This window comes from Thermobia domestica, chromosome 11 (assembly GCF_964235325.1).
Source record: "Thermobia domestica chromosome 11, izTheDome1.hap1.1, whole genome shotgun sequence".
Taxonomy (NCBI): Eukaryota; Metazoa; Arthropoda; class Insecta; order Zygentoma; family Lepismatidae; genus Thermobia; species Thermobia domestica.
In genome coordinates this window covers 93,821,894-93,836,810 of record NC_137464.1, presented here as the reverse complement: position 1 = coordinate 93,836,810, position 14,917 = coordinate 93,821,894, and the positions used below count along the sequence as shown (strand labels likewise).

The 14,917-nt window shown below is 40.3% G+C and overlaps 1 protein-coding gene across 1 annotated transcript in view; it reads right to left on the bottom strand.

Annotated features, from left to right (window-relative positions):
- LOC145664292 (alpha-glucosidase-like) overlaps nt 1–14,917 on the bottom strand; it is a 43,513-nt gene that overhangs the window by 23,724 nt on the left and 4,872 nt on the right. Inside the window, exon 2 of the mRNA XM_081730829.1 lies at nt 13,969–14,148. Coding sequence (XP_081586955.1) covers nt 13,969–14,148 — 180 coding nt within the window. The remainder of the gene's footprint in view (nt 1–13,968; nt 14,149–14,917) is intronic.

Genomic DNA, 14,917 nt, shown 5'->3' with positions numbered 1-14,917 from the left:
AAATTAGTTCAGAAAGATAATATGAAAATCTGGTATAATTTCCAAGAATCTATCTAGTCTAATATAAATAAAATAAACAGTTTGTGAGTTTGTCTGTCTGTATGCGGCCTGGGGACCAGACGAGTGGACCGAGAGTTACCAAATTTTGGTCAGGGGTACCTTGGCCTAGGCCCGAGATCAAGACGAAAAGTTGTTTTCAAATTTCGAACCAGGGGAGTTTCATGGGGAGGCGTTTACCGGAACCGGCTTGGGAACCAGACAAATTGACCGAGAGTTACCAAATTTTAGTCACGAATACCTTGGTCCAGGCTCCAGACCAGAGTTAAACGATTTTGTCAAAATTCGAACCAGGGGGGTCTCAAGGGTTGTTTACCGGGACATGTAAAAGTAGTAGAAAATAACAGATATGAGTGTTGAATTCATAGTTTTCGCGGTCGCTGAAATCAATGGTGAAACTCCGATCGCATTAACTTCCAAATTCATGCTATGCGGCACCGGGTCGGGGGTCAACGGGATGGGGGAGTTGAGATATCGAGACATCTAAAAGTAATCCACAATGACCGATATTAGTGTCAAATCCATAGTTTTCGCGGTCTCTGAGATCAATAGTGACACTTCCATTAGCGATGATTTGCAAATTCAGCTACAATCGCATGTGGGCCGGGAGTCAGCGGGGAGGGGGGAAAACCGAGACAAGTAAAAGTAATCCAAAATGACCGATATTAGTGCCAAATCCATACTTTCGCGGTTGCTGAGATGAATGGTGACACTTTCATTAGTGATCACTTGCAAATTCAGCTACCATTGTATGCGGGCCGGGAGTAAGCGGGGGCGGGGATACCGAAACATGTAAAAGTAATACAAAATGACCAATATTAGTGTCAAATCCATAGTTTTCGTGATCGCTGAGAACAATGGTGACACTTCCATTAGCGATATTTGCAAATTCAGATACCATTGTATGCGGGCCGAGAATCAGCGGGGGGGGGGGGGGATATACCGAGAGATGTAAAAGTAATCCACAATGACCGATATTAGTGTCAAATCCATAGTTTTTGCGGTCGCTGAGATGAATGGTGACACTTTCATTAGTGATCACTTGCTAATTCAGCTACCATTGTATGTGGGCCGGGAGTCAGCGGGGGGGGGATACCGAAACATGTAAAAGTAATACAAAATGACATATATTAGTGTCAAATCCATAGTTTTCGCGGTCGCTGAGATGAATGGTGACACTTTCATTAGTGATCACTTGCAAATTCAGCTACCATTGTATGTGGGCCGGGAGTCAGCGGGGGGTGGGGATACCGTAACATGTAAAAGTAATTCACAATGACCGATATTAGTGTCAAATCCATAGTTTTCGCGGTCGCTGAGATGAATGGTGACACTTTCATTAGTGATCACTTGCTAATTCAGCTACCATTGTATGTGGACCGGGAGTCAGCGGGGGGTGGGGATACGGAAACATGTAAAAGTAATCCACAATGACCGATATTAGTGTCAAATCCATAGTTTTCGCAGTCGCTGAGATGAATGGTGACACTTTCATTAGTGATCACTTGCTAATTCAGCTACCATTGTATGTGGGCCGGGAGTCAGCGGGGAGTGGGGATACCGTAACATGTAAAAGTAATACAAAATGACCGATATTAGTGTCAAATCCATACTTTTCGCGGTCGCTGAGATGAATGGTGACACTTTCATTAGTGATCACTTGCAAATTCAGCTACCATTGTATGCGGACCGAGAATCAGCGGGGAAGGGAGGATATACCGAGACATGTAAAAGTAATCCAAAATGATCGATTTAGTCTCAGATCCATAATTTTCGCGGTCGCGGAAATGAGGGTAATACTTCCACAGGCCTTGACTTCCATGCGAAGAATGGGTATATTTATCTAATATATATCTACATCTATCTATCTATATATATATATATATTGATCAAAAAAATTAGGGAATCAGATGAAAACACATGTAAAACTTCTTACGAATAATGTGAGAACACTGTATTTTGTCCAGTTCAGATTAAAATCCTGAAGAGGAGTTATTGCATTCTGTCCAAGTTCGCTATTGCCATTTAAATCCATGGTAATCTATTTTCGCTCTAATTCTCTTATCATGTGAGATATCGTTGTGCTCTTTTTTTTGTTAGATAGATTAAATTGTATGTAACAGTTGTCTGTAGTTCTTTCCACCAATAAGCATGGTAAAAAAACTTTAATTAATAAAAGTATTAATAAAATATCGAATTGACAGCTTGTCTAGCAATTACTCTTCAACAGAGAAACAAATTGTTGCGTAAAAGAAAAAGTAAAAACAGGGATTTGTAGATTGTACCTTTTGCTAAACGTTCCTGAAATCAAAATCTATTTTAAATGCATATTAGCAAAACTATTACGTAAAAAAGAAAATGGTACGTTAAAAAAAATCCAGCCAGCATAGGCGGCGTTTGCTGCAAGCATAGACCCACCCACTTTCTGACGTCAGCGCGGAGTGATACTATTCCTTGCAGTCTGCCTCACTCAACTTCTTGGAGGCGCGAAATACGAGTTCACTTCGTTCGAAATCGGCTGCTTATGTCACGTTCGGTAATTCTTTCCTCTGTTGGTAGGTTTGTAATCTCTGAATTCCAGGGCGAACGCATAGTGCGTTTTTGTTTTGCTTCCGCACTGTGTTTGTGCAGCTTTGAAGAAAGTAATCGTTAGGAAAATGCCATCTCAGAAAAGGAAGAAGAGCGGCCTTTATCTTTCTGCAAGAAGGAAGAAAAATCGAGGCGAAAATTTAGCTGCCTGGAGGGAACGGACAAAGTTAAATGTCATTTGTAAATTTTGAAACTATTGACAAAATTTTCTTCTTAATTTTTCATTCATTACTTGGGTAGATTTTTAATTAAATTTTTAGATAAGTTGTTAGTTTAAGATTTTGATTTGTAATTTAGTGCACCGAATACCCTAAATGTTGATGGCTTTTCTATCAACTGGACGTCTTCAGCATAAAAATTCTGTCTTTCTTTTATCAAGTATATCACTGTTATGTTTATCACTCATCAGTAAAGACTATAAGTATTTTGATACTTTGCCTATGCGAAAGAAGAAGTAAAGAGCTTGAAACCAAATTGTAAAGTAGGCGAGGGTGGTCGCATAATTCACAATCAGTAGCGTACCGTACGTAGGAATTTATTTCGGGGGGTCCAAACTCCAAATGAAAAAAATGAAATCTTTGAGTTTTACGTCTCACGATTATGCCGGTTAGGCTAAAGGAGACGGTGATAATGAGTAATGAATGAAAATGGTGGAATGAAGAAAGTGGGAGGAAACGGGAGAACCCCGAGAAAACCCACGCACACGGTGTTTGTCCACCACAAAGTTCACTTGGCGGGGGCTAGGATCGATCCCGGGACCCCAAGCACCAGAGGTGAACCCTCTACCACTGAGCCACCGTGGTCCAAATGAGGGTATTGTATATCAAAATTCCTAAAATTGCTCCTAAACTTAGGCTAAATTTATACAAAAGTCGAAATTTCGGGGGGATCCGGACCCCCAGGACCCAGCCCCTGCGTACGTCCCTGTTCACAATCCTTATCAGAAGGCCATTCTCGTTTTATAAATATTCTCGGTTCTGTGGCAAAGTAGCGACCGAAATCACTGAGGGAAAATCAAAGGAAAAACATTTTACTGACTAGAAAATCAGGTGGTCTAAAGAAGGTTACGAGAAATTCAGAAAGCTGGAGTCATTATCCTTTCTAGGACCTCACAAATAGGCTATAATTTTGAGTACATTTTGTTGGTGTGCTGCAGATACATTCTTGGTATTGTCTCACCTATTACTGCTATTTGACTTCGGTTTCTCTTCCCGAACATAATTTCAGAAACCGGGCTAGTATTTAGTCAACGGACATTGCTAATATTAAATGATAAGTTACAGTACCATGCCAGTGATAATAGTTACCCTGGCAACAAATACTAAAAACCTTTTTTTTTTTTTTTTTTTTTTGCGAATACCACGCATCTAACATTACACGTGCCTGCACCTATTTATTCTTTTCTTTTCTTTCTTTCTTTTTTTTTTTTTTTTGTTTGTTTTTGGTGAATGTCTCACTTTACTTGTACGTATCGTAAGGTGATGAGGTTACTAGCGCAAAAAAAAAAAAAAAAAAAAAAGTTTTGCACTTGAAGTGATGTAGAAAGAAAACGGAACTTAAAAAATGAAGACAACTAACGGTGTACATTATATGATGATGAGTGTTCTGCCCGAAAGTAGGTATTTAACCCGAATATCTCTTGGCAAGGTAAGCCCATGGTGGTTTGCCATTATATTCTATGGGATTATGATGACGTCCAAAGGACGAGATCTATAGTTTAACGTGAGACACGAGCCACTTGTGTCCCACAGGGAATTGAACCCAAGCACTGATTAGAATGCGAAAAAAAATGAAATTAAATCTTTGAGTTTTACGTCCCACGCTTATGCCGGTTAGGCTAAAGGAGACGGTGATGATGAGTAATGAATGAAATTGTGGAATGAAGAAAGTAGGAGGAAACGGGAGAACCCCGAGAAAACCCACGCACACGGTGTTTGTCCACCACAAAGTTGACTTGGCGGGGGCTGGGATCGAACCCGGGACCCCAAGCACCAGAGGTGAACGCTCTACCAGAGTTGGCGTGGGTCAATGAAAACTTGACCCACGACCCACTGACCCATCACCCACCGTGACCCACGATCCACTGACCCACCATGACCCACCACCCACCGTGGCCCACTCTGACCCACCACCCACCGTGACCCACTCTGACCCACCACCCACCATGACCCACTCTGACCCACCATGACCCACCACCTACGGTGACCCACTCTGACCCACCACGCACGGTGACCCACTCTGACCCACCACCCACCGTGACCCACCACCCACGGTGACCCACTCTGACCCATTACCCACCATGAACTACTCTCATCCACTTTGACCTACTCTGACTCACCAAAATCCATCATCACCAACTCTGAACACGATCCACGGCCTCTTCTGAACTGACTAAAGAGTTTACACTTGTAATAAAACAAGAGTGCGAAATTATCACTAATCGGAGTTTGAATTTCTAGTCAATCGCTCAAGCACAACTCTGTTACAATAACGGTGGATCTGACCTTTACGATATAAAATGGTTTCGAGTCGAGTCGAGTTTCAAAGAAAACTCGCTCGAGCTCGCTCGTGCCCATCCCTATTTTTTACAAACCAACTGACTACCAATTTTCCATATATAGCAAAGTGCCCCTCCCCCACATAAAGGAGAATTTTAAAAATGCTAGGACACATTCTGTTTATTTTCAATAAAGAGTTAATACACTGAATTTCAGCTCCGTAAGTTTAACGGGTTGCGAGATACTCATTTTTTTTTCCGCAAAAATTTGAATCCTCACTACCTCCTTAGGATATTATGCATTATAATAAAAGCAATATAACATCCCAATTTGGATTAAGGCCGAACTATATACCAAAAGTAATTTCATTTTACTTGGCAATTTGACCGTGATGATCAGGCACACATAGTTACATGCATTTTTTTTTTTAATATTACAGTGATTCAAAAATGTATTTTTTTCCAGTAGTTAGCTCTAAAAACTCACAGGTCTCGAAAGCCAAGTTGTAGTGTAAGTCCTATTGCTATTATTACAATTAAAAATATCAATATCCAAAAGTGCCTGAAGTTCTTTTTTCACTTGGTTAGATATACTCACCTCAGGTAGGTAGACAGAAACAAGTGGAAAAGGAAGGGAAATGAAGGTCTTGAAAGTAAAACAGACACAAATTTACCAGTCTTCAGAAGATACTGTCTACAATGCAGTGAGCAGAGAGGATCGGTAGATCATACTGAGTCGGTGGGTCGCAGTGGGTCACGGTGGGTGGTGGGTCACAGTGGGTCATGGTGGGTGGTGGGTCACAGTGGGTCATGGTGTGTGGTGGGTCGCAGTGGGTCACGGAGGGTGGTGGGTCACAGTGGGTCATGGTGGGTGGTGGGTCGCAGTGGGTCACGGTGGGTGGTGGGTCGCAGTGGGTCACGGTGGGTGGTGGGTCACAGTGGGTCACATGCTGTTGACCCACGACCCACTGACCCACTCAGAAAACTTGACCCACTGACCCACTCCAACTGCGCTCTACCACTGAGCCACCGCGGCCCCTGATTAGAATGCGACGAGCGTAACCACTCATTCCACCAGGGTCACTATATAGTATGTAATTGACTTGTATTTTGCATATTTTTAGTGTTATATATTTTACTATGAAACATGCTAATATAAGGCAGAGGTAATATTATCAATGATTATAATTCTGCTAGAGTAAAGCAGAAATATCAGGGCAGCAACAGTCCCTATTGGCGAAACTTTCCATTTCTCTCTGAAAAACCATATCTGCCCATCTCCAGTTAATGATGATAAGTAATCATATTCCATATAATACAGTTTTCACAAATGAGAATGAAAGTTCAATTAGATTCAAATCATAATAGGCCAAATTGTAATAATGGGTATAATGATAAATAACAAAGTATGGAGATTAGAAGTTTGCCCCAGAAACTCTCTGATTTGACATCCGTTTCACCGTTCCAGGTTTCTAGGGGTGGCCACTGATTTATCAATGAAGACTGTAATACTTAGGGATGGGCACGAGCGAGTTTTCTTTGAAACTCGACTCAACTTGAAACAGATATCTTTGAGCTCGACTCGAAAACTCGGCTCGAAAAATCTCTTCCAACTCGACTCGAATTTCTGTCAAGTTTCGAGTCGAGTCGAGCCAAAACGAGCCAATTTGAGCTAAACCCTGTGTAGTTCCAAGTACTCTCTTCAAATATCCTACATAGACAGTATAATTATCAATGATGATGATGATGATTATACTACTACTACTACTACTACTACTACTACTACTACTACTACTACTACTACTACTACTACTACTACTACTACTACTACTTTACTACTACTACTACTACTACTACTACTAATTATTATTATTATTATTATTATTATTATTATTATTATTATTATTATTATTATTATTATTATTATTATTATTATTATTATTATTATTATTATTATTATAACACTGTGTATAAGCATGAAAGGTCGGCGGTTTGGACTGAAATACTTGAAACTAGTTGACTATCGATCTCGGTCTTCGAGGAATCTTCAGGAGGCAAGGACATCGGTCACGAGGTTCTGGGTTTGAGTTCCGGAGGAACAAGTATTCGGGCTTGAGCCAAAAATTGTTAAAACTCATAGAGCGTCGGCCAAACATGTTCATAGCTGCTCGGCCCGAGTTTAGGGTTGTCAACGGCTTGATGATTAGCATTAGATTTTTTGAAAAAGAAATCATGCAATTTGGGTGGACTTCAGCCTGAAAGTCTCAAACTCCGTAAATCTTCCACTAATTACGGTTGAGATGATATTCTTGGGTATAAGGAATAACCCAGGCAAATCAGTTCACGGGGATTTTTTTTCTGATCCTGAGTTGGCATTTATGTGGGACATATGCTGAACTATTAGAATGTAGTCCCTGTGCCGGTACCAGAAAATACATAATTTTCTTCACAAATATTGGTAATTTATACTTAGTATCGATACCAGTACCCTCGTTCTAATATCAATATTTGTAAACTGTATGCAGTTTTGTGTAGAAAGTAAAATATATAAATACTGAAGGGAAAACATTGCACAGAAACGTTATATTCGTATGTTAACGTACTTTTTTGTATGTTGTGGAAAGTGACCCCAACTATGGGGTTACTTTTCACCAAAGTTTATATTTCAGTAACTATGGTTATACTGAATGTTTACTAATGAACTTATACGAATGTTTTCCACACATATCTAGCTATAATATGTTTAAAATACAGTGTTCTAAATCATTACGTTTCTAAGTTACATGCGATTTTCTTTAAAATTCCTTAAATCGTGTGCAAAGTAACCTTCTCTTACGGTACCTGCAAAAGAGAGAGGGGATGGGAAAAGAAACAGAATCGAAACGTAATTATTCAGTGTATGGATAATATGTAAATATAACCAATTTGAGCATGTGTCTTTTTTTTTCATCTTGTTGTTTACTATGTAGTCATTTAAGGGAAATAATGGACCCAATACAAAGTGTCTGTTTCTGTGATATGAGACTTTTTATTGTATGCAAGTTCAGTATGTAAGCACTTTATTTTAAAATATACATATTTACTTACCTAATTTCGTTTTGATTTTCAGAAGACGACTATATGTACAGTGGCGTCACTAGGCCTTATTTGGGGGGGTTAAAGCCCAGAAATTTCTTCCAAGCTCCCCTCCCAAATCTCACACTGAAAATACGTTATATACTGAGAAATTTATTTCAAAAGTAAGATTCTAACACGCCATCAGTAGACTCATGATATATTGGGTTGTCTTCTTTTAGCTTCAATAAACAGCAACGCGTTCTGTATAGAGTTCTCAATGTGAAGTTCAGTCTTCGGCGAGCGACTACAGATACTTGTTGATGTGTTAGATTTAGCTGAGAAAAGCAATAGCTATTATGATTATCACGTAATCAGTGGTGTATTTAGGGGGACTTCCGGGCTTAACCTCCCCCCCACGAAATCTTACTATAATAAAGTAACTGCAATATCTTGCAGAATTTTCACATTTCCAGGCAAAGCTCCCCCACCCGAAAGTTAGGAAAGCCCCTTCCGAAACAAAATCGTAAATACGCCACTGGACGTAATTATGCTTTTCTATCGTATTTCTCACTTGGAAATACTATGTGAACTGAACTTCTCATTCCTTTACTTCTTAGTTTCCGCAAGGTGAGGTCTCAACTATAAACTATCTCATGCGGTAAATTTTAGATGGATAGCTTTTAAGAAATTTTATGTGTTACTTATTATTGCCTATTTTTATCTTATTGTATTACTATTTCAGGCAGGTCAGAAGTCGAATATAAAAGTAAGATTGCTGAGAAAGAAGTTTTTCATGAAGTATTTTTAAGAACTGAATGAATCGATGAAGTACAAGAATGTGCATTTCCGCAACGATAAAAGTGAAACAAATAAACATGACTATGATAACAAAAATATGAAAGCGTAGAGCAGCAACAATATTCTCCCCCCCCCCCTTCCCTCGCCCAAAAGCGAATTTCATTGTGTCCTTGATTGAAGATGATTCTAAAATACTAAACGGAGTTTTTGGGTTGTTGGGGAGTATGCCCCCCCTAAATATCTTCAGCCCCCCAATAAAAATATTTTAGTGACGTCACTGTATTAGCATTTTTTGCGTGTGAAGTATTGTGATATACGTTTCTGAAATTGCATAGGGCATATGCTTTCTTACAATGGGAGACTAAATACAAATCTTCAGGAAACGCAACACAGCAGTTCTCATTACGAAGTCCCTTCATCTTTTTGACAAACTGAAAGGTCTCCTCCACAGCTGGAAACCGTGTCAATGGACTGTGGAGTGCGGGAATAATTTTACTATCTGTCCGGCAGGTATCAAAAGTCTGCGCGCCCGTTTCTAAGAAGAACCTGTGTTCACGCGTTGTGAGTGTGTGTGTATTTGTGTCTGTGTGGTATGTCGCTTATTCATATCTCTAGCGCTGTTGCAGAGTACAGGGTAGTTTCGAGGTCGACTACAGTGCAACTTCATTGCCATTCAAGCATCGCGGAAGTATTGCAGTAAACTGTCCCAGAAGTATAGGATTCATCGTTTATGTTGAGATCAGTGTCTGTACGGATGTCAGGAAGGTTCACTATGATTGTTTTGAAGCATTGAAAAGTTTTAAAGAAAGCTTATAACCGAAATTTACACATTTATTGATGAGAACTATTTTGGGCGGAATTTCAAGGTTACCATATCTGATATGAGAGAATTGTCTAAAGGAAAAAAATAATTCAACAAGAAAGTTAACGTTCTGTACGAATTCTGCAAGAAAAACAGTAAGAAATTTGTAGTATCTTTTGTGTGAATACGTCACCTATGAGAATGTGGTAGAATTTTCCTAACAAATGACAAAACAAGAGGAAAATGTGTAAGTACCGATAACGATATTTAATGCAAAGTGGAAACACTACAGGACGAGTTCGACTGACAGACGAATGGCCACACCTACACTACCCTTCTCCCCGCTCCCAGAACACTGAAATCTGACATGCTCGAGAAGTAGTGAGGGCTCTTAAGGCCCATCGTGCAAACGAACCGTTTGAAACATCTGTGCACGTGATCAGTGACGTGGCGCTAACAGATATCATTTTGTAGTGTGGCGCTGCCAATACATTCCAGCTCCAGGATACCTTTGTTTTCATTGTGTTTAGTGCGTCACAAATCTACGTAGTGAAATTGCGCAACAACGTGATTTGCCAGAATAGTTGGCATGGCGAGCTGTCGGCAGGTTGGAAGCTGGTCAGTTACAGCGGGAGGTGTCACATGCCATGGGAGTGGCACAAAGTGTGATTTCCCGATTGTGGAATCGATTACAAACAACTTGAAGTGTTCGAAGAAGACAAAGACAGAGCCGTCCACTAGCAACCAAAGCCAGAGACGATCGTTATCTCTTGTTAACAGCCCGTCAAAACCGGCGTCAGAATACAACTCTGCTCCCGCAAGCCTTCCGAACAACAACAGGACGCACAATATCCACTCAAACGGTCCGCAATCGCCTTCGAGAAGGTGGTCTCTACGCACGTAGGCCTATGGTGTGTGTCCCATTAACTGCACGACACCGTGTTGATCGAAGAGCGAAGGTAGAGGAACATCGTGGGTTGGGACGCAATGAATGGGGCAATGTTTTGTTCTCTGACGAATCTCGATTCAGTGTGGAGCCTGATAATCGACGTGTTTTCATCTGGAGAGATTGTGGAACACGACAGAATCCCATGTTTGTGCGAGAAAGATCCCAGTATCATGGTGGTGGACTGATGGTGTGGGCAGGAATCAGCATTGGTGAGCGTACTGAGCTCCACATCATCCGAAATGGCTCTTTGACGGCTCTCAGATATAGGGATGAGATTATGAAAACTCTTGCTCTTCCCTATGCTGGTGCCATTGGTGATTCGTTCCTTTTCATGGATGACAATACTCGTCCTCACAGAGCTCGGTTAGTGGATGAGATGCTGGATGCTGAGGGTATCGCTCGGATGAAGTGGCTAGCATGCTCTCCGGATCTCATTCCAATTGAGCATGTCTGGAATATGCATGGCAACGAATTGCCGCTAGGCCAGTAAATCCATTAACCATTCCAGAGCTGGAAGTCGCTCTTCTGGATGAGTGGCACAACATTCCCCAAGAACTCATCGATAATCTGATTGAATCCATGCCACGCAGGTGCGAGGCTCTGTTGGCTATTCGAAGTGATCATATGACATATTAAGGAACAATCAGTGTTGTTGCCTTGCCTGTTTGTGAGCAGTTCGAGAGGTACACACATAACCGTCTTGTGTCATGAGCCATGTGAACAAGGTTTTCCGTGCCCCAACACCAGTATGTGCCCCATTTTTCTAGTGTATCTTAAAGCATTCCTTTTTGTAAGATATATATGAGTCTAACACAAGCTTATTCATACACTATCTTAAGGTCTTGTGTGATGTTTCAGCTGAACCCCTAATTTTTTTGAGAATTATGTACAGTATAGTGGCGGATCCAGGATATGATCAAGGGAGGGGCTAAACCATAGTTTGCAGTTTTATCCAGTGTAAAGCAGGATTGAAGCCCATTTTATGCAGTGTATACTTGAGTGTGAAGAGAGGGGGCGATAGCCCCCTTGGATCCGCCTCTGTGTGTATATATGTATATATATCTACCTATATATACATACATGATCGAAAATGGCCTCGAATCCATACTCGCTGAGATGAACAGAAGATGCCGTTTAAATCCACAAATTCAGCCCCATTAGTACTCTAAGGGGGATGGTGACATGTAAAGATAATTGAAAATTATCGGTATTAATGTCAAATTCATAGTTTTGGGGCTTCACAACTTCATTGGGGACAGTTTTGGTGCCCTTTGCGTCCAAAATGAAACGTATTCTTCCCGTGCGAAGAACGGATATTCTGCTAGTCTGTAATAATAACTAACGGAAGTTTCACTTAATATATTTCTCGCTGCTCAAATTTACTCACTTGTGCGGTATATGTGGGTAAAGTAGAACTAAAACCTGTTGCTTTAAGTATTTTTCCGTTAGCGAAATACATTGCATATATAGTAGGACGTCGATAATCCTAACGTCAAAAATTCGAACGCGGTCCCTAGAAACTTTTTACATTTTGTCTTAACGCGAGAAACAAACAATATCGTGTCCATCGACGTTATGTGAAGTCAGTGTTTTTACAAAAGTTCATTTATATGTAATTGTTCGTCATGTATTTTTATTTTTATTTTTTTTATTAGGCCTATAAATTTTAAGTGTGACTTACAAGAACAGTGTTATTTAGAGTACAAGCAGGTTCTTCAGAAACATTAAATGTAAGTAGCCTTACGTACGGTATTGTAATTACTGTATGTACTGAATAACCACTGTATCGATAGAAGAACATACCGTACAGTATATGTAAGCCTAAATGGCATTTTCTTGGTCATTTTCGAAAATCCGAACAATTTGAAAATCCGAACTACCTGTGGTCCCAACTAGTTCGAATTTTCGACTTCCCACTGTATATGTTGCAGACATGTTACAGCAAGTAAGATTACTAGCATCAGGCCAACAAATAGTTTTTAAACTATATTTTCCTGTTTTTGCCAATATTTCCGAACAAATGATTTTTTTCTAATGGTTTCAAAATTTCCGGAATTTTACATACAACAATGAAGATATCTCTATGAAATATGTTTAACATATTAACTAAAATGATTCTGTGATTAGCAAAAATGATGATTCTGATAATACCCAAATTTTCCGTTTTTTCCCCAGCTCGGGAAAACCGTAAAAAACTGTTTTTTTACCCAAAATTTCTGTTTTTTTCACAGACCTTTACAACACTAGTCTGAACACACGGTGCACCGAACACTCCTACCGATGGCGAATGTTAACACCACGACATCGGCAACTACAACTGAAATGAATACGTTACCATCGCCACTAGAGCTTGGCACAATGTCAGAGCGTTGCATTATCTGATGAATCCCGATATCATCTTCATCATGACGATGTGAGGGTGCGAATCCGTCGTGTTCCAAGGGAACAGCTCCTTTACATCTGTACTGGGGGGCGGAGACAAACTGGCTGCGGCTTAATTATTATCTGGGGAACATTCAGGTGAGCATTTATGTGTCTATTGGAGCTCGAGGAAGGCACCATGACGACCGAGGCGTCACACGCTGCTTGCAGACTACGTACATCCCTTCATGACGGCCATGTTTCTCATCGGTAGTGGCATTTTTCGACAAGATAATGCACCATGTCACAAGGCCAGGAGTGTGATGGAGTGGTTCGAGGAACACAGGAGCGAGTTCCAAGTGCAAACTCTCCGGATCTGAACCCAATCGATCACATCTGGGATGTGATTGAACGTGACCTGAGGGCGCATCACTCCCTCCCCGGAATTTACGGGAATTAGATGACCTGTGTGTGCATATGTGGTGCCAACTCTCTCCAGTGACCCACCGAGGAACATTGCGACCACGCCAAGACGCGTTGCCGTTGTTATTCGTGCCAAAAGGTGGACATACTAACAATTAGGTAGGTAGTCATAATGGTCTGGCTGATGTGTGTGTATATTTTAACTCATATATTTTGTCTCGACTCGAATTTCGAGACGTCTCGACTCGAATTCGAGTCGAGTCGAGACAGAGACTGTCGAGTCGAGACACGAGTCGAGACAGCAACATATTTTCGAGTCGAGACACGAGTCGAGACAACATTTTCTCGAGTCGAGTCGAGACAGGCTTAAATCTCGACTCGACTCGACTCGAATGCATCCCTAGTGCTAATGGTCTTAGTAAAGAATCTACATACCGTTATCTTCCAAAGCTTGTCGTAGTTGATCAAAATCATCGAGAGTTCCAAAAATAGGATCAATATCGGTGAAATTCTGGATATCATAACCAAAATCTTTCATTGGAGATTTGTAGATTGGCGACAACCATACCGTCTTCACTCCGATGTTCACAAGATGGTCAATCCTTGATTTAATACCTAAATAATTAAAAAAGGCACTTTGTATAAGAAAAATGCAAATTGTTATACAAGTAAATAAATAAATAATGGACCAAGTTTTAATGTACTTTCAACAAAACTGTATTCTCAACTGATGATCAGAAATTAAGTGGCACATCTTTTAATGAAAAAAAAAAAAAACTTGATTTAAGGACATTACACATTAGTTTGTGGGAAGGAAATTCAGAAACATGATATTAATTTTTACGTTTACTTGTTAGGAATCAAAATAAACACTGCAAAATTTATCTTTATCCAGATTATCAGATTTAAATGATTCACTATCAAAACTATTTGCAAGTAAGTAAGTGTTTGAACACTGTACACTTAAATGATTAATAACAGGTTTCACTCTTTCTACTAAACTTTTCTTCCCTCATCCCGCTAAAATTTATTGATCGTTCCTTGAGGCACCGTGAGTTCTGAATGGACGAATTAAATGATTATTATAGTACGCAGGTTTTCATGTTTCGAGATTCACTCCATTGTTAGAATCCACTCTTTATTGCCTGGAAGAGCAATATTATTGTTGGACTTCTTATAGTGGATTTCCCCATATTCTATTGCAAAATTCATGATAGAATGTTCTGCAAAGCACAACAGTGGTCGAAAGACAATCCTGTCAAATAGGGACCGGAGGGCATTAAAACGGATTGTAGCACCTAAAAAGAAGACCACTGCAATGAAAATTATATCTGAACTCAATTCCGGCCTAAGAGCCCGGTTTCATCGAAAACAGTGCGACAGG